The 21,141-nt window shown below is 38.0% G+C and overlaps 1 protein-coding gene across 1 annotated transcript in view; it reads left to right on the plus strand.

The window, feature by feature from the left end:
• Nucleotides 1-4,484: 4,484 nt before the first annotated feature.
• Nucleotides 4,485-21,141, plus strand: part of LOC121422539 (lipase maturation factor 1-like) — a 29,173-nt gene continuing 12,516 nt past the window's right edge. The window contains exons 1-4 of the mRNA XM_041617678.1: nucleotides 4,485-4,714; nucleotides 13,808-13,919; nucleotides 14,814-15,023; nucleotides 15,604-15,614. Coding sequence (XP_041473612.1) covers nucleotides 4,501-4,714; nucleotides 13,808-13,919; nucleotides 14,814-15,023; nucleotides 15,604-15,614 — 547 coding nt within the window. The 5' untranslated portion in view covers nucleotides 4,485-4,500. The remainder of the gene's footprint in view (nucleotides 4,715-13,807; nucleotides 13,920-14,813; nucleotides 15,024-15,603; nucleotides 15,615-21,141) is intronic.

Raw genomic sequence — 21,141 nt, forward strand, 5'->3', positions numbered from 1 at the left:
TCTTAATATGGATGTCAGTTTGAGTGGAATTATTGTGTATGCCATGTGCATTTTTACCTTTGTATGTATATTTCGTTATGTTTTTATGTAAATATTTTTATGTGAATGCAAGGCTCTCTGGGAGAGCAGGTCCAGAAATGGACTTGAAATGAGACCACCCTGTTGAAATAAACTGAAATAAATAAATAAATAACATTTCAAGCACCTTTTTATTCATGAATAGGATGCATCATTAATTAGTTGATATATTTTTAACCATTAATTCGAGCGCAAATCGCGAGCCGAAATTTTTTGATAAACTGTCATGAAAAGGGGATTTTAAGTAGTTTGTTATATAATCAATATTGAGACATACATAACCTGCCAATCAAAAATGCAAGCATAGCAGCGCTAGCTGATGCGTTTTGAAAATCAGACCTGAAAAAGGATATTTTGAAAACTTTATGGAATAGTCCTACATGAAAATAATAGGTACCTGATAAATCAAAGTTCGCGAACGCGCAGCGCAATTGGAAAATGTTAATATTCAGACCATAAAACTGACATTTTTACAGAGCACTTTTTAAAAATCAATATGTAAATCACAAAAATTTATAAAAGTTCGATTTCCAAGGAGAAATATGTTTTGTATACTGACTTCCAAACTTGATATTTAAGCTCCATGTTGAACAAGATATGTGGATCACTTAACAGGCAATGCGAGCGCGAAGCGCGAGCGAAAATTTTATATAGTGACATAAAATATTTTTTCCAAGTCTTCCTCTCATCTTATTTTATTCATTCGTCTCCCTCCTTTTCTTTTTTCTCTTTTCTTTTCCTTCCTTTTTCTTTCTTCCCCCCTTTTTTTTGCTCTACCAATAGGGGGGTTCGGACCCCTCGGGTCCCCACCTGGATCCGCCTATGCATGAAGAAGAGGCAATTGAATAATGGTTTTATAATGATGTGTTCATGAATAAATGTAATATCACTTTAAAAATAATCAATGCGAGCGGGAAACTCGAGCGATTTCTATTTTAACCATTTGATGCTTTCAATTTCGTCAGAGTAGGCCCTGCTAGAATTATGTGAGCGGGAGCCAGGTGCCGCCAGTGAGGCGCGGATCCAGGATTTCTTAGGGGGCCCTAATTTCAAGTCAAGTAATAATCGTTCCGAAATATTGACTCCCATTGCCGAATGGGTAATGTCTAGTTCAGTTACTTCTCACAGAAACCTCTCTTGCATTGTAGGCATTCTTCGTTCTTGTGGGTACTCCCATTATTTTTTTCTTTTCTTTTTTATGGTTCAGGGGTTGAAAAATCTTACGGGGATGACGCCCCTGTATCGCCGCGTATGAAAACTGGTTGTGCAATAACTAAATTATATATTCTGCATATTCTCCTAGGGGTTCAATTTGAAATTTAGGGGTGCAGTTTTGAACCTGCAGGGTGCAAAAATGAACCCCAACCGCAGGGTTCAATTTTTTAACCCATAGGGTGCTGATTTTGCATCAACCTTTCGGGGTTCAATTTTGAACATTTATTTCTTAGTGTGTGAAAATAAACTTTAAAATTTCTGTAAATAATATTTATCAATATATCCATCAGTGTTGTAGTCAAGGCTCAAACCTCCAAGGCCAAGGCTTTAATACCCAAGACCAAGGCTTCAATCCCCAAGGCCATGCCTAAAAACCTCAAGGCCAAGGCATTTCAAACTTTCAATATATGGAACAATGAGCCAACGACAAGGCGGCAGTTCGAATATCAGTTCGGCGGCCCTACATGTAGGTCGATCATCAATTTGCCCCCCCCCCTTCGAACATAATTTTGGCATCCCTTCGAACTCAATTTGCCTTCCCTAGTTCGAATATCATTTCGCCCCCTAGCTCGAGTATCAATTTTGCGCCCCTAGTTTGAACATCAATTCGGCGCCCCCTAGTTTGAGTATCAATTTGGCGCCCCCTACCTCGAACATCGATTCGGCCCCCTCCCTAGTTTGATTATCAATTTGGCGCCCCCACTTCGAACATCGTTTCAGCGCCCTCCTAGTTCGAATATCAGTTCGGCGCCCCTAATTGAATATTAATTTGGTGCCCCTACATGTAGGTCGATCATCAATTCGCCCCCCCCCCGTTCCAACATCAATTCGGCCCCCAGTTCGAACATCGTTTTGGCATTCCTTCGAAGTCAATTTGCCTTCCCTAGTTCGAATGTCATTTTGCCCCCCTAGTTTGAGTATCAACTTGGCGCCCCCCTACCTCGAACATCGATTCGGCCCCCTCCCTAGTATCAATTTGGCGCCCCCACTTCAAACATCATTTTGGCGCCCTCCTAGTTCGAATATCAATTCGGCGCCCCTACATGTAGGTCTAACATCAATTTGGCGCCCCTAATTGAATATTAATTTGGCGCCCCTACATGTAGGTCGATCATCAATTCGCCCCCCCCCCCGTTCGAACATAAATTCGGCCCCCAGTTCGAACAACATTTTGACATTCCTTCGAACATCATTTCAGCGCCCTTTTTGTTCGAACATCATTTCTTTCCTCCTCTTCCTCTTTTTTTTCTTCTCGTCCTTCCCTTTTCTTCTCTTCTTTCCTCCTCATTCTCTTTTTCTTCTCTTCTTTCCTCCCTCCTCCTCTCTCTCCTTTTCTTTCCCCTCTACCTCTTTTCCCCTCTCCCCTCCCTTTTCTTCTCTTCCTTTCCCCTAAATTTTCTTCCCCCTTCTCTCTCTTTTTTCCTCTTCTTTCTTCCCTCTTCCTCTCTCTTTCCTTTTTTCTCCTTTTCCTCTCTCTTCCCCCTCTTCCTCTTTTTTTCTTCTCCCGGCCTCCCTTTTCTTCTCTTCCTTCCCCCTCTTCCTCTTTTTTCCCCTCTTTTTTCTTTCCCCTCTCTTTTTTCTTCTCTTCTTTCCTCCCTCTCCCTCCCCCTTTCTTTTCTTCTGGCTTCCTCCTTTTCTTTCCTCTTTTTCCTCTCTCTTTTTCTTCTCTTGGCTTTCCCCTCTTTCCCTCTCTCTTTTTTCCCCTTTCCTCTCTCTTTCCCCCTCCTCTTTTCCCCCTCTTCTCTCTCTCTTTTCCTTTTTTCTTTCCCTCCTTTTCCTCTCTTTTTTTCTTCCTTTCTTCTTTTCTTTCCCCTCTTTCCCTCTTTCTTTCCCTCTCTCTTTTTTTTCGCCGAAGGGGGGGGGGCAAGGCCCCCTCGGCCCCCCATGGATCCGCGCCTGCACTCTTTTACCATAAACTAGTCTCTGACTTTCGGGGCGCACAATTTGTGGAAAAAGATGTATGTTGCAGATACACTATTTTGCCATAAACTAGTCTCTGACTTTCGTGGCGCACAATTTGTGGAAAAAGATGTATGTTGCAGATACACTATTTTGCCATAAACTAGTCTATGAAGTTCGTGGCTCACCGATTATGGTAAAAAGATGTATGTTGCAGATGCACCCTTTTGCCATATTTCACGAAGCTGGGGTGCGCTCACTCATTTGATGGCAGAAAAGTGTAACTAACAGATACACCTTTTTACCGAAAAACATTGCGCTCTACTGCGGCATTTTTGGAGTGTATCTGTAAGATACATCATTCTACCATCAAACGAGTTGGCAAATTTGAAAAAAGTACTGCAGATAGCCCATGCTATCTTGAAAATGAAAATACCTGTAATTATGAGAGCCCGGTGGGGTCACTCAATATGACTTGGGGACCGCATGACCGTTACCAAAATCGCGGGAAAAGGGGTCAATTTTACGGAACGTCCGCGGACAGAACACTCCTCGAAGTAGTGAAAATAGGGGTGCTCACCGTCCTCGATCTGATGGAAATAGGGGTCAGGAAAAAGGGGAGAACGATTACGGGAAAAATCTGTCGCCGAGTCACCAGCCGCATAATGCGCGCGCATCATGCTCTGTATCTTTATATGGACAACTCTACATTTATTTTACAAAGAATTCTACTTTTCTTATTTTTCAAGAAAAATAAAGTTCTTTTGGATTATTGTATATGGCTCTTGGTCATCTTTAAGGACTGAGCACTCTGACGCCTGTGTTGCAATTTCCTCTAATGAGGAAAGGGTGTAAATGCCCTGTCCTTGAAATACGGTAATTAGGGGTAAATTTGCGAAATGGGCAAAAGTGTCCTTACAATCTTATAATTAGGGGTGTTTCAAGGTACCATTTTACCGCAATTTTGTCCTTGTTTTGCGTGAAAATAGGGGGGTAAATTTCACAAAATGTCCTTGAAATTGACTGCAATAGGGGGTCACTTGCATTTGTGGTAACGGTCATACGTGTCCCCCTTTGCGGCTGAGTGACCCCACCGGGTATGAGAGTAAGATAAATGAAAAGAGCTCCCTGAAACCCCCCCCCCATGTCAAAACCTGAAAAAGTCAAAATTTTCAGATATATCGTTTTGCCATGTGACGGCCGCGCCGTGGTGCACTAGCTAGCTTCGTGTGCTTCTTATTGGTCGCACAGTACAGTACAGTGTTCAGTGATACTGTATGTTGCGGCTGGGCTGAGATCCGGGCTGAGATGAAAATGGATGGAATCCGACAACGTCAACGTCAGCGCGAAAAAAGAAGTGATGATGGAGATCAAGCCAAATCAAAATCAGACCCTGTTCAGGAGTATAACAAGGATAGTCCCGCGACTCCCAACATCCGGACAAGTAGATTTGTTGATGGTGGCAAGAATTCTTACTGGCTGACAAGAATAGTATTCTTGAGGAGTCTCTCATTTGTTTATTGTAAGTTCCAGTCACACCAGTGCTCACGCCACGTAGCCTGGGGCGTTTTGGGGAGTGAAAGTTATATACTGTACGTATGGAGTCACTCCCCACTAACGCCTGGGATTCCTCCCTATACTTCCCCACATACGGGTACAAAACCAGAAACTTTCGCCCCGAGAATTCTACTTTCCCTCTAAAAGATCTAGCCCTAAAACATGTACATGGGGTCCAACTTCATTTCCAACATTTCAGCGATATTGATTTCATTTTTAAAGAAGAATTCATTAAAAAAACGAGAGATTTGTTTTGAAAAGATGGAAAGAGCTTACTTCCGTGTTTACGTCGCCATCTTGATTTCTTTGTCTTCCGCTTGGCGACAGCACGCAAATCGCGGGATTTGCGTGCTGTCGCCAAGCGGAAGACAAAGAAATCAAGATGGCGACGTAAACACGGAAGTAAGCTCTAGCTCTTTCCATCTTTTCAAAACAAATCTCTCGTTTTTTTAATGAATTCTTCTTTAAAAATGAAATCAATATCGCTGAAATGAAGTTGGACCCCATGTACATGTTTTAGGGCTAGATCTTTTAGAGGGAAAGTAGAATTCTCGGGGGCGAAAGTTTCTGGTTTTGTACCCGTATGTGGGGAAGTATAGGGAGGAATCCCAGGCGTTAGTGGGGAGTGACTCCATACGTACAGTATATAACTTTCACTCCCCAAAACGCCCCAGGCTAACGCCACGTGTGGTAAACTCTCATCTTGTGTGAGTTTCAGTTCACATCACTCATTCAATGAACAAGGTTATGTGATATAACCTTGTTCTCAGTTACATCTCCATGTGTGGCTAAATAATGGTGGCAGTGTTTGGCTTAATTTATCTTTTTATATGGGACAAATGTTTATTTTTCTTACACTGCACTGTCAGTTTCCATTACAGCTATTCATCATATATTTGGCTCTTATGTAAATTTAATTCTTTAAAATATTTTTTTCTTAATTAAATATAGAGATTGAAAAATGAAATTTTTCTTGCCATATTACTTTCCACCAATAGAGTGTGTACACAAAAATATGCCCAAATTCAAGTTTTTGAGCACTCTGGTGAATACAAAAATTATTCCCAACTTACTAATGGAAAATAAATTGCAACTGTATGGAAATCGGTAATTTTGATCCATTACGAAAATTTCCCGTTTGATTCTCGACTGCACATCGGACTGCAAACTGCGGTCGGATACCCCGTTTTTCGTTTGGAAACTCTCAAACAACACTTCCAACCCCGATAAACCCATCTTGGCCAGGTAATCCCCTTGTCTCAAATCTCAATTTCACCACCACGGGCCAGCCAAACGAGCGTTGAGCCAAGGACGAAATGATAAACAACAGCTGTGCTATTACGTAAGACTTGTCTGCCTGTAGAAGGATCTTCGGAATGAAATTATTGTATTCGATATTAATCACGTTTTCAAAGGCATATTACATTCAGACATCCAATACTAGTCCATTTTCAATTTCGAACGAAGAAAATCGACCTCGAAATAAGGAAGGTAAGCGAATAAAAATGACGGCATGTTTTGAAGAAACCGAGCTCAGCGCTGCGAATGCATCCCGTCGTGTGTGGCCCCCTAGTGTGACTGTATATGCCGGGCTCTTGCGTTATCTTCGGACCGACGTCAAGAAACAGGTGTTTTGAAACTTAAATTGCTTGCTTGGGGCATGTTAGGGTTTGTCGTATTTGGAGAAGAGAATTGATGAGAAGGGAAACCAGGGTATAGTGATCTCAAATGGAAGTTTTTCGTCATGCACAAAAGTGACATTTTCATGATTTTTCAAAGTGTGTGCTATGTATGGCAGTGTATCCTATTGCCGGACACCTTTATTTCAGTGCTTTAAAAATGACAACTAGAGGAAATACAGTGAAGAAAAATTATACCTTGCTATTCCAAATATTCTGAAAATTATGAATATGATGAAATTATTTCATATTTTCCAACCGTTTTCTTTGCACTGCACTTGCCGCATACCCCTCCGCGAAAAACAATTATTTTCGTGCGTGACAAATTACATCATAATTCCGGACGCGCGACGGACGGGTAAAAATATTCTTGATTATAATGATGTAAGAAAGAGTTGGTGTGATTTTTTTCATGATATATCATCTCATGAGTAAATTCTAAGTTTTTGTTTGCTTTCTTATATCGATTTTGAGCAGATCTTTGTAATAAATTGGTGTTTGCTAACTAATTTCATTTTAAAAAAAAATTTTTGATTGCGTGTTCGATATGGCACTTTCCAGTATTAATGCTCGTTCATATCGTGACCCTCAGTCAAGTTCTATCGATGCGCAGACGATCGATGACGGCTCTCTATCTTCCTACCTCGCGCACGGACAGCCGGGGTACATACCTTGAGAACCAGCCGTCATGTCGACGATCTGATCGATGGAGCGGACGAGATTGAAATTCGGCGAATCAGGCCCGAAATTAGGTCCGTATTGCCATCAGAAAATAGATCAATTGGGATCAATTGTTAATGCAAAACTATGTTATATGATATTTTAAGCATTTTCTGTCATTTTAGAGAAAAATACTTAAGGTAAAAGTTTGATTTTTTTGCCTTGTTTTTGCAAACTTGTTCTTTGAATTGATCTGTGAAATCGAACTGCGGAAGTCTTACGGTACGAAATTGATTTCGTACGCAGTAATATGCGCGTCCGGAAATATGATAGTGTCCGGTAATACAATACGTGACTTATGCAGCATTGGCATACCGTAGTCCTACCTGTAGATTCCCCACAGGCAGGATGGTTGCAGTGAACAAGTGGTTCACATGACCTTTCAAAGTTTATAGATATAGGACCTAGTGTATAAAATGTGGATATAGGGGTAATCAAGTATCACTGACAAGTTTTAGGTCACATGATCATGGTCAAATGTCAATAAACGTTGTATTGTATCATATATGAATAGTGTGTTTTGTGAATAATTATTTTACAGTTATGATAGTTTTCAAAGTCAGCTCTGCTGCTATGTTAATCGCGTGATGCAGGTGAGACCGCCAGAGGCATTCCACTTGTTTCCTTGTAGTGTCTTTGATATGAAGATAAATCGCGTGCCCTCTTTAGCTCATTAGACAAAATATTTGAGAAATCACAAGCTCGCTCCATATTTTGTCAACGAGAAGAAAAATCAGTGGTTAAGTTAAATGACACTATTTGAGGAATACTCATCATATTTGGGGAATTGACTTCACATCGTTAGGTAAGTTTCGTAGGAGGATTTGATTCTGTAAATCCTCTTATGAAATTTGCGGGACTTTGTTGCAATTTTGTATGCGCCGTGCCTTCAATTTTCCTGTACACGGCAGCAGTTATGCACCTATTGGTGCATGGAGCCAGGAATGGGATGCCATTGCAGTTGCTCTGCACGCACCAAGTATTTTGCCACCAATAATGTTTCTCCAAAATACTTGGTTTCTTTAGGGTTTTGAGCCCAAACTTAAGTTTAAAAAAAGGGCTACAAGTACAAGTCACAATTCACTCCCCACGCACTTATGGAGCAAGTATTTAAGTATAAGTTAAAAAAATAGCGAAAAATAATTAAGTCTAGAGCAGGGGCGTTTACTCACTGTCTGTTATTGGCGTCCTCTTGTCTTCTTTGTTATGTATTTTAGCTACCAGATGTGTATAGAGGCCAGCTAAATCATAAGCGGTGCTAGATAAAAGAATGTGTGCATTTGCCGATATATATCATGAATCTCACCTTGATGCTAAAAATATCCCGCACACTAGACCAGTTGAAGCGGGATTTAGCATTGCAGTTTTCTCTGCATGGAGTTTAGGCCAAAAGCTTTGGTCTCTGTTAAGTTGATTGTTTCGCTGAACTCCGTTGGCTCCACTCACCAAACATAGAGACTGAAGTTCTAACTTGATATGTACAGGGACTCAATGGCCATATGTTTATGTATAAGTTTGGATAAACCAAGGAAGTGAAGTTGTGTGACAGCCAAAGTAAATCACTGTTTTTGTCCATTTAAGTTTATTTTTTCCCATATTTGGTGCATTTCAGGGCAAAAAAGAATAATCTTTATTTTGGTACAGTTCTTTTTATATATTCTTATGAAACAAAGACAAACATCCATGAGCCCCGTCGGGGGGATTTTGCATGGTTAATCCCCTAATTGCAGCTGCATGATCGCGAATCGTCTGTGTACGAGGAGAAATAAAAAAAAAAAATGTTAAGAAACTCCTCGAAACAGACGGCTGCCAGCTGTCTACATGGAGTAGTGCTTACCCATGTAGCTTGCCATACCCTTCCCATGTAAAATGAATTCTTATAAGTTCAAATAAGAATTTCAGTTGATAATGTGCCTATATCCTTATTATTAAGTGTGCCAAAAGGCTCATCAAAATTTGAGAGAAATTTTTGATTTTCTTAGGAAAAAAAAACCCTCAGCCAGTTTTCTTCAGATTGAACAAAAATTTGCCCAATGTCTGTGCACCAACTTATATAACACATGATTCAGGGATTTGGATGAGATTGGCGGAACTTAGAGGCTGTTTTAATGAATGCTTGATACTCAAATATTTTCCAACCATTGAGTCAGATTTTTTTGTTATCGGTAATATCTGTCTCTAATTAGAATCTCATAGATGCCACAATGTACAGACAAGAGGCACTGCACAGACTTGATGCACCTTACCATTTACAGTGTGTCTGAACAGGTTGTTTGGCAAGATGGGTACTTCCTCAGGAACTTTGCTATCAGTATTTACATTTGAAAATATTACACAGAAAATATTACAAAGCATATATATTCACATATTACTTAAGTGTCTGGACAGCGGACCCCACCAATCTTCAATGAAATGTTAGATCGTCATGCAACCCATTGTCACATTAAAAATGCATTTATTTTATTTTATTTATTTTCCTCAGCAAAGCTTGCTTATTTATCTAAGTTTCACTCCACAGCAAGGTTGCTAAGAGACAAGGAGTAGATCTTATGCAAGAGTGAGTAGGAGATGAGAGAAGTGTGTGTGAGATTCCTTTTGCTAGAATTGAATTGCATTTCTATTGTGTGTTGTGTCTAGGGTGGTAGACTTGTATAGGTCCCTTTTAGTGAGCTCAGTGAGCCTTTCTTTTTAAACAGCTGCTTAAAATACTTTGGGGAAATTGCAAAATTGGGAGGAGACCCCAGTAGCTTTCCACTAGTTTTCTGGCATTGCATCTTGGAGACTTTGTGTAACACACACCTATGCAATTTGGGGCAGTTGCCATTTTATCTGCCATCTTGATAATTTTTGAATTTCAACTTTAAGCAGAAAAGCAGCCTTACTTGTTTGATATTGGCTGGAACTTATAAATACCTGTATGAGGTCAGATTTAGCAGAATATATGCTGTTATTTTATGCCTGAATAGAAGAAGCCATCGGTAAGTTAATCTGTGATTTCTTCTAATTCTTTTACAAAAAAAAATAAAAACTAAACAAAAAAGAAAAACCTTGAAAGACTTCAGAGATGATTTGAACTGTTGATGTAAATTTGTATAAACTTTATGAAATAGTTATGCACTTGTGAGGAAGAATATCAGTATCATAAAAGGATGTTATTTTACAAGTTTATAGGGCCGTCTGCACCATCCCGAGTTTTCAAATTAGCGCGCTATTTCTGATCCGGCAAATTATCCCGATCTGAAAAATCTCGAGATTGTTTGTAATGCAGACGCAATTATCGCGCTAGTTCGTAGGATTAATCTCGAGATTGCAATCCCAAGTCAACTCGGGTTTATTTGCAAAATAGCGCGCTATTTACGAATTATCGCGCTAATTCGTAGGTGCAGACGCACTCGGGTTTGGACTCGGGTTAATTTATTCATGACCTTCAGTCCATAATGCAATTCGCGTTCCATTTCCGCCTTGGTAAAAACATAAACAGCGATTATACCGAACGCATGCAAAAGTCAACTTTATCATAGCGTTCATCAATTCTCCAATCAGCAACAATGGTGTCAAGCCCCCCGTGAATGGATTTTGGGAGAGACCAGACCGATGGGGGAGGCGCTCATTGTCGACGATGGTCATAGTCAATAACAATACTGACAGCATTGTCGTCTTATTCCTTCGCAAAATGTGAGCAAATAGCATTTCTTTCATCCCCTCTCTCTCTCTCCCCCTCTGTCGTTGCCTCGGAGTCCGCCATCATATTAAACGAAGAATACTTCACTCGCTTATAATTATAGCGCGGCTGAGCTGAGAGGATTGTTGCATAACAACAGTCGAATTCGGCGAAAGAGTACATGGACTTGATTGCATATCGCGGGAAGTTATTCGAAAGCGCGGGCCGTTGAAACTCCAAGATCGAAAGTGCGCATGCTCGGAATATCGGGCTTGTTGCCTCGCTCGAGCAAGAATCGCTCTTCGTGCGATGGTGGAGACGGGGTTTCTTGAATCTCGAGATTAATCGCGAAGAGGGCTGATCGGGCTAAAATCTCGAGATTGAGCAAACTCGGGATGGTGCAGCACCGCCTTATGTGACAGTTAATTCAAACTTTATAAAATAATATTTATGAATGTGATTTGAACCTCAGAGTTATAGAATTTTCAAACAAGTTTTCATCAATTATAGTATGACATGAAAAATGAAAATAACTTCCGATGTACTTGTTAGGATACATGTATATCGTAGAGAGATTCTTGGTTTTGTCTTTAATTTTAGATGGTTCCAAGATCGGGATATTTTCCAACACCGGATAATTTCCAGGATCGGGACATTTCCCAAGGTCGGGTCGTTTAGGAGACTGGTGAATTATTAGTAAGCTGAGAATATAAAGCGCCGTCTTTGATGGAGGTTTTCGGCCAACAGATAAGTTATTATAAAGAACAGTGAGAGAGAAAGCAGGAGGACTTTTCTTTAAATGTGAACTCGATTTCTGAATATCAGAAAGTCTAACGATTGGAGATTTGAGATTGAAGATACAGACATTAATTATGACTGAACAGTTGATTGATAGAAGTATTGATTTGAATTTGGATCCTTGTAAGATATGTCGGATGATAGTCTTGAGCTAGAGTTTGGAGAACAGCTCAAGTTTCAGGTGTTAGAAGATAAAATGTGATCAGAAAAATATATTAGGTCAGAGATACAAAATGGTGAAAGTAGAATTATATATGAAGGTGGATTAATGCAGGATCCTTTCGTAATTATGAATGTTTGGTAGTTATGATTGTGAAAAGAATGAAACAAAGTTAAAGGTTCAATTGATATTTTTTTTTTTGAAGGTATTGTTAAAAGTGAAAGTGTAATATACTGAAACGTAAGTTGTTGATTAGATCAGTACAGGGTCTTTTCAGGGATACTGGAGTAAGAAACAGGTCGAGAGTTAGGAAGTTATGGATTGGATCAAATCAGGATCCTTTGCTTATTTTATGGTTGTAAACTTGTGAGCCAGAGAAATAATTTTCAGAATACTTTATCATTAGAAGGTGTTTTTTTTTTCTCTCTTTTAAACTTAGGTTTTTTTTTTTTTCAATATTGAACTTCAAAGAGAGATGTTTTGATACTGGAGGTTTTTTTTTTTTTTTGTATACTGAAATAAATTGTAAATTGTGATTTTGTACACATTGAGTTTTACTTGAATTTTATTAGAGTCCGCCCATGTGACACCCATATCCTCCTGCATCTCATATTGATTGGTATGATGTTAGTCAATGAGAGAACATTAAAAAAAATACCAAGATGACTATTTACTCATATTAAGTATAAAACCGTGACCCTAAATTGTGGATTTTTCACTTGCTATGCTCAATTTCAACTTGTATCAGCTGATTTCAAGCCTTTGTTGGCTGACGTCAGTCAAATGAATCATTTGGTAGTCTTGTATTGTCATCATTCATTGGGTTAAGCATGATCCCTTTGTGTTGTGTACTTTCATCATCAGAGTAGATATACTTTTACTCATTTCACATCTACTGTAGATGTAACTTAGGTGCGGATCCAGGGGGAGGGGTACGAGGTGTGCCCCCCTTTTGAAATTGGATTGGAGACTTTTTTTTTGTGCTTGTCAACTTTTTCCGGGTATGAAATATCCTTAATTTGTGGTTGAAAACCCTTTTTTTTTCGGCTTGTCAAAATTTTCCTCCAAAATATCCTGGCTCTGCCCTTGATGTAACTATAAGTATGAAAGAAATTAAGTAAAGAGTGAGGACATCCCCCACCCCTAGACAATATCAGGGTTAGCATTTTTTCAATATTGTTTAAAACATCGCATGTATTTTATATAAATCAGATTTTTAAAATTTAAATTTTATGTGTGGGCTAATTTATGGAGGTAAATTGCCAATTCGTCTACTGCCAACTCATCCACTCACCACATGGTCTACTTTCAATGGCCAGAATTTTCAAAGGGTGGCTAACTTAGCCCGTGTGAGCTAAGTAAGCCACCCTTGGTCCAATCATCACTTCGTCTATTCATCATTTCGTCTATGACCATTTCGTCTCATAACCAGTTGGTCTAATATCCATTTCATTTTCATTAATTTTGCACATTTAATACTAAGTCCAATTAAACTAAATGGTATATGGACTAAATGGCTTTTGGACCAACTGGTTATTAGATGAAATGGTGAGTAGAGGAATTGGCAATTAGACCATGTGGATAGTGGACGAACTGATGGTAGACAAAATGATAGTAAACCAGTTGGAAATTTGACGAATTGGCATCAGACAAATTGGATATAAACCTATATGGAGTATTAGCATTCTTAGTGACACAGATGATTTAGTGACACATGATTATTATAACGATGTTTTTTGGTGAGTTCATCTGGAAGATGTGCATTTTTCCTCTCAAGTTCAAACTTTAGAGAATAAAAGTATAACATATCTTGAGTTTTACAATATTTTGAGATTTACATGTCACAAACACAAGTTCAACTGAACTGTAAAAGAAAGTATGGATAACAATATAATTTTCAGAAGAATCCCTTGCTGTTAGTGGATTTTTTTTCATTACAGAAAATTGCTTTAAATCCCATGGGAATTTGTTCTCAACATATTAAATTAATATAGCTTCTTGTATTGTCTTCTTTTTCTCTTTTACCTCTTGAAAATACAGTTGTAGCTTTCCTGGTTGCCCTCCATCAAAACAGAGCTTTGCTAGGTCAGAAAGGTTTGCTACCGACGTCTCTTTACCTGGACAGGATACGCAATTATGTCAAGGCTCCAAGGTGAGAGATATTGGAAATCTATATAATCTAAAAAATGACAAGTTCTTCTAAAAAAATTATATTGATGGTAAATATAATGTTATCCTCTATATTATAGGAGATGCATTGGAGCATAAACCATAGATTGGAAAATCAATTATAATGAAAAGAGAGAAGCAATTAAAAAAAGTTCCTTCAAAATTGGTTAAGGTATGAGAAAGTTGTGAAAGTTTGACAAAAGTTTTATTGGCGATCCTCAAATTGGCAATTGAAGTGATAAGTGAGCAGTAATACTCTCCATATCTTAGTGCATAAAATGCACATTCTCCCCATTATCTCTCAATACATTGGGGCAACATTAGTATGCAGGCAAAGAACCTGATTGAAACTGATCAAAAAGTGGGCCTCCACGCAGAGACTAGCACATACAAAACCTGCTGTTTCAATCAATACACAAGGCATTATAGGCTGCACATTCAGACCCCTAACTTGAGTGGAGAGTTTGCACAGCAGACTAGGGCAACATATGGTTTACACATCTGTTCACAAAAATACAATCAGCTTCTTTAGAGCGCTCGTGTTATTTTATAAGAGCAATACTAGTAAACCAGCCATGTTGAAGCAAGGTTGCTGATTTGAGGATCGCAGTATTTGTATGAATAATTTTGATTGCCATTTTTTCATCAGACGATAATGTTAAATCAAATGATTTACCGTAATACATTTTTTTCTTTATCATTCATTTAAGACGCATAGAAATTTAAGCTAATGTATGCTCAAGACAAACAAAAGAACTTCCAACATATACAGATAAACAGAAAGGGGAGAAATCATGAGAAAATGATCATCAGTTGCCACTAATGTTTTATCTCATTAAGTAGGCTGAGAGTTTCTCAATATTTTTCTTTCTGGTAGTGGACAGGTCAACCGGGAAGCAGTCAACTTTGCTCCTACCCTCCTTTGGTTTGTGGACCTGGATCAGCATCTGGACTGGTGGCTAGATGCCCTGGCCTACTCTGGTCTAATCCTGTCTGGTTTGGTCCTGGTCTTGGGATGCAGCAACATGTTGATCATGATGAGCCTGTGGGTGCTTTATCACTCGCTTGTCAATATTGGTCAGAGATGGTAAGTCAAATTGTATATTGATATTATAAAATGTAATTGAATCAGGCCATTTACAACTTGACAAGTGAAACACATAAAATACATGCAGAATTTATTGATTATTGTGGTTCGGTAAGGAGTATTGATAATTTCTTTTAAAATCTGATAAAATGGAGATGGTAGTAACAAGAATTCGTAATGAAATTTTGTCCCTTTTTTTTTGGGGGGGGGGAGGAGGAGGTGGGTTCTTTTTATTTGTTTACCCTTGTTCTTAAAAGTAGAAATTGTAAGTAATACTCAGATTTTGTTTAGTTGTATTTGTCAAGTCCACCGAGGGTAGACAGAGGCTGTTATGTTCAAATATGTTCATTCCAACAATATAAAAAAAAATTGTTTTAAATTTCTCATACTTGAAATTGGGCATGACACATCACATTGTCTAGTGAAGAAAATCCTTAACACTTGTCAATATATGTGCTTGTATGCGCATACCAAATGCTAGGCATAATGCCACATAGACCAATCCACAATCATTCACTTTGAATTGTTGTTGTTCAGAGTTTGTTGAAAAGTTTTCCTATGCTTTTTTTTCTCTTCACAGGTATTCATTTGGTAAGTTAAGACACAAAAATCTATTAATCAAATATGTGCAGAAATGGATGATTTAATGTAAATGATATTAAATGGTGAAAAACTGTCATGATCGAATAAGACATGTTTACCTAAAGTTAGTTTAATCAAAGCAGAAAAATAATACAGAAAGTTAACATATTTTTATTTGTCTTTTTTGTGTTACATAATTTGCAGGTTGCTGTCCTGTACAATTTATTTTATGTACCTGTAATATTTTAAAAATATTAAAGTGATGATGTCACGGTTACAAATATCTTGGAGTTCTGTTCATGCACTCATCTTTATGAAAAATCAATTTTTCATTTGCATGTTTGCAGGATAATAAGGTCTTTAATATCTGATGGAATTTAATCATACTGGTATGAATCAGTACATATGATTATGAGTACTGGTAATGAAAATATTTATCAGTTGTGGAAATGGGAATGACTGAAATCATGCAATCAATATTAAGGTGCCTTGTCAAAAGTCTGTTGTGCGTCTTTTAGCAGGAATCCCGCTATAAAGGCCCTTCGCGTCTTTTCATAGCATTCCCCTTGCCATTGGTTTGTCCTTGACGGATTGTGAGAATTGGTAATGAAAGGCCGCTTGTGGGATTCCTGGGGGGTGTCTGGAAAACGAAGACCGAAGACCGGGGACACGTATCACACTCGTGTGAAAGCGTTTGTAGTTCACGCACGAAGCGTGTACAAAGCAGTGCAAAGTGTGTACAAAACACGTGCGCGGGTTAGAATGGACTTTGGACCTTGCCCCCTACACGTGTTCTCCCTTTGACATAACGCATGTCCCCGGTCTTCGATCTTCGTTTTCCAGACCTGTTGTTGGGTGTCTGGAAAACGAAGACAGAAGACCGGGGCCATCGCATCCGTCTAGCTAAAATAAACCATTATTATATTCAGATCAAATTCAGGAATATTCTGATATTGGATATGTAATGAATTATGATTGGTTAATGATTAATTGTATGGATATCGTAATGTGAATGATAATTGATTGAGCAATATATCGCGCTCAGCTCAGCTGGCATTAAAATTTTATACCATTGACATAACGCATGTCCCCGGTCTTCGATCTTCGTTTTCCAGACCTGTTGTTGGGTGTCTGGAAAACGAAGACAGAAGACCGGGGCCATCGCATCCGTCTAGCTAAAATAAACCATTATTATATTCAGATCAAATTCAGGAATATTCTGATATTGGATATGTAATGAATTATGATTGGTTAATGATTAATTGTATGGATATCGTAATGTGAATGATAATTGATTGAGCAATATATCGCGCTCAGCTCAGCTGGCATTAAAATTTTATACCATTGACATAACGCATGTCCCCGGTCTTCGATCTTCGTTTTCCAGACCTGTTGTTGGGTGTCTGGAAAACGAAGACAGAAGACCGGAGCCATCGCATCCGTCTAGCTAAAATAAACCATTATTATATTCAGATCAAATTCAGGAATATTCTGATATTGGATATGTAATGAATTATGATTGGTTAATGATTAATTGTATGGATATCGTAATGTGAATGATAATTGATTGAGCAATATATCGCGCTCAGCTCAGCTGGCATTAAAATTTTATACCATTGACATACATGTAACGCATGTCCCCGGTCTTCGATCTTCGTTTTCCAGACCTGTTGTTGGGTGTCTGGAAAACGAAGACAGAAGACCGGGGCTATCGCATCCGTCGGCTAGCTAAAATAAACCATTATTATATTCAGATCAAATTCAGGAATATTCTGATATTGGATATGTAATGAATTATGATTGGTTAATGATTAATTGTATGGATATCGTAATGTGAATGATAATTGATTGAGCAATATATCGCGCTCAGCTCAGCTGGCATTAAAATTTTATACCATTGACATAACGCATGTCCCCGGTCTTCGATCTTCGTTTTCCAGACCTGTTGTTGGGTGTCTGGAAAACGAAGACAGAAGACCGGGGCCATCGCATCCGTCTAGCTAAAATAAACCATTATTATATTCAGATCAAATTCAGGAATATTCTGATATTGGATATGTAATGAATTATGATTGGTTGATAAGTTAATGATTAATTGTATGGATATCGTAATGTGAATGATAATTGATTGAGCAATATATCGCGCTCAGCTCAGCTGGCATTAAAATTTTATACCATTGACATAACGCATGTCCCTGGTCTTCGATCTTCGTTTTCCAGACGTGTTATTGGGTGTCTGGAAAACGAAGATCGGGGATTTTGTCTAGGTAATTACCACTTATAGCGTGCTACGGACACGTTTTCGTGCAATTGTACTTCGTTTTCTTCAAGTCGACTTATAAAAAGTTATATGTCGCCATGACGAGATATGATATCTTATAAAAGGTCATAATTATAGCCTATGTGGACATGGCATGATTAAGTTTCTCGCCAAGTCGATGGCACTTAAACGTGTAAAAGGGATGGTCCGGGCTGAAAATATTTATATTTTAATACATACAGTAGAATTCACTGAGCAATGTGCCGAAAATTTTATCAAAATCGGATAGCAAGTAATATTAAGTCATTGAAATTTAAAGTTTAGCAATATATTGTGAAAACAGTCGTCTTGAATATTCACTAGGCGGGCTGATATTGTCACATCTCCACTTTCCGTTTTCCTATGTAATTAAATATGATCATAATTTTTACATTATTTCATACTTGTGCAAATAATATGTCTCCCTTATAATGAAATAAGTTGCAGCAATGAATATTTGATGCACTAAATTAGTTGCCAATCCAATTTTTCTAGTTCTTGGATGAAAAAAATTGAATAAACCTAATTTCACATACTAAAATACAAAAGAACAAGTGGAGATGTGACATCATCAGCCAACCTAATGAATATTAATGACGACTGTTTCCACAAAATATTGCTAAATTTTAAAATTCAATAACTTTGTTTATATCCGATTTTGATGAAATTTTCGGTATTGTACTCAGTGAATTCTACTCTATTCATTAAGCTAAACATACTTTCAGCCCGGACCATCCCATTAAAAACTCCGTATAAAATAAACCTAATTGTAATAGAAAGCAATGTCATCGACCTAAGACAGGTGGCAAGCGCGCCCTTGGAGAATGTTTTCCATACGGTCGGCGAACATGAAACACTAGTGTGTCGCTTGCTTACTACTTTGCGGTTAAACCCGAGACGTTCCCACGCGTACATTTCGAGACAGCAACATTCGGTACGCGTTTGGAAGAAAATTACCCTGTTTACACGTGCATCGGCTTTTGGTTCAGAACCAAAAGCCGATGCAGAATTGGCTTTTGGTCTATCTTGCACCGCAGAATCGGCTTACCCTCTCTGGGAATCGACGGGCAGACGACATTTGGATCTCTTAGTCTCGCCTTCACCTCTTGTGGGCGAGACAAACAATGAGAGATAAAGAGAATAAAGAAACAAGAGGAGAAAGGAAAAGGACGTAGAGTGAACAAATCTAATCATCCTGAAATAGGGCCTACTATTAAACAAGTGAGAAAGGGGTTAGAAATAAAGAGATGGCAAAGTGAAATGGAAATTTTAGGCGGGAAAGGGATGGAAAAGAGGTCAAAATAAACGGGATGTGAAAATGCTAACATGAAATCTGAATAGAAAACAGAAAAACAAGGGGGAAAAGAAAGAAATTAAGAACACAACAGCTAGTGGCTGTGTCAGGGCGGGGGGCTCCCCCCCCCTGAGATTTGCTGTGAAAAAAAAATTGGCAGAGCAAAAAAAGAGAGAAAGAAGAAAAGATAAAAGGAAAAGAAGAAGAAAAGATAAGTGGAAAATAAGAGGAGGAAGACGAGTGAATGAAATAATGTGAGGGGAAGACTTGCCAAAAAAAATCTTCCATGTTACTATAATAAAAATCTTTGCCTTTGCTTCGCGCGAGAATTGCCTTTTCGATGAGATTCGTATCTTGCTCAATACATGTAGGCTGATATGGAGCAAGTTTTGAATTTATTATACAAAACATAATTAGCTCGGACATCGAGCTTTCAATATTTTTTTCATTCACAAATTTAAGTGCTCTGTAAAATGTCCGTTTTATTGTCTACATATCAGCATTTTTTTCTAAAGCTCACGCTGCGTGGTCACATTGTTTGATTTGCCAAGTTCCTATTGTCTATAATGTTTCATTAAAGAATGTATTCAGAAAGCCCAGATTCTAGGTCTAAATCTAAAACATGCGCGATAGCCTGCATGTTCTTTATTTAAAATCTATTTGAATTATCCAGTTTCACATCATAATATCAATAATTGTCTGCTCGCGCCTCACGATCGCATTAGTAATGATACCCAATTAACTATATCTTATTTATGATTTACAAAATATGAATAGTGTCCCGCTTTTAGGTCTGAAATCTCTTTTTTTTCCTCTCGCGCTTCGCGCTCGCATCCATTGTTTCGTTACATACCTATCCCTTTTATTGATACAAAAAGTAATTACCATTCTTTTAGGTCGGAATGTTAAAAAAAAATGCTTTATTGAAATATATACCGTCTTCGTGGGTACCTATAAACAGTCCTTAACAGGTCCCTTTTCGATAATGCTAGGACAGTTAATAACAATTTCTGCTCGCGCTTTGCGCTTGCAGTAATTATCTAGTTACATACGCATCTTGTTCAGGTTCACAAACATTGCCCAGAATAGTCAATTTTCAGGTTAAAATATATACACGCAATTCTAAAAATTTTCAGCTTGCGCTTCGCGCTCACATATATGGAGCTTAAAATATCAAGATTTGAAGTTAATATACAAAACATATTTTATCTCGGATATCGAGCTTTCATTATTTTTTCAATTTACAAATTGATTTTTTCTTGAAAGTGCTATGTAAAATGTCCTTTTTAGGTCTAAATATTAATATTTTCAGCTCACGCTGCTCAGTCGCATTATTTGATTTGCATAGGTCTACTTCTTTATAAATTCTTACGTACCGTCCTTAAAATGCATCTTAAACGAATTGTTTACTATCATGATTGCCAATTTGTTTAGAAAAAACACTGTTTTTGATTATGTCATATTCTTTACAATTGTTTACAATTTAGTAATTTTGGTGCTTAATTTCCTTCTTTAATGTTGCTTTCATCCAAGAGTAAAACACAAAAAACACCTTGTAATTTTACCATTTAGGGCCTAAATGGTAAAATTACAAGGTGTTCTTGTTTGTATTATCTTTGCATAAAGTTTTTGAGCTTGCTGGAATGTGCACCAATCGTTTCATAATTTTTAGCTTCTTATTAGTTGAATTGTTTTAAAATAACAGGATTATAAGTCCTACTTGACAGTGTTAGTGTTGATAGATGCGTTATCGACTTTCAATATATTTTTACCTATAAAGGTGTCTTTTTACGTTTTATCTATTTGCCTGATTTCTTTCCTGAAATTGAACCCAAAATGAATATTAAAAAAATCAGATCAGTTGGAATCGGAGATATTCAGCATTTGTGAATATTATGACTAATCGTGTTCAATTGATCTATGAAAACTTAGTATGAGGGCCA

The sequence above is a fragment of the Lytechinus variegatus genome, chromosome 10 (genome assembly GCF_018143015.1).
Source record: "Lytechinus variegatus isolate NC3 chromosome 10, Lvar_3.0, whole genome shotgun sequence".
Lineage (NCBI taxonomy): Eukaryota > Metazoa > Echinodermata > Echinoidea > Temnopleuroida > Toxopneustidae > Lytechinus > Lytechinus variegatus.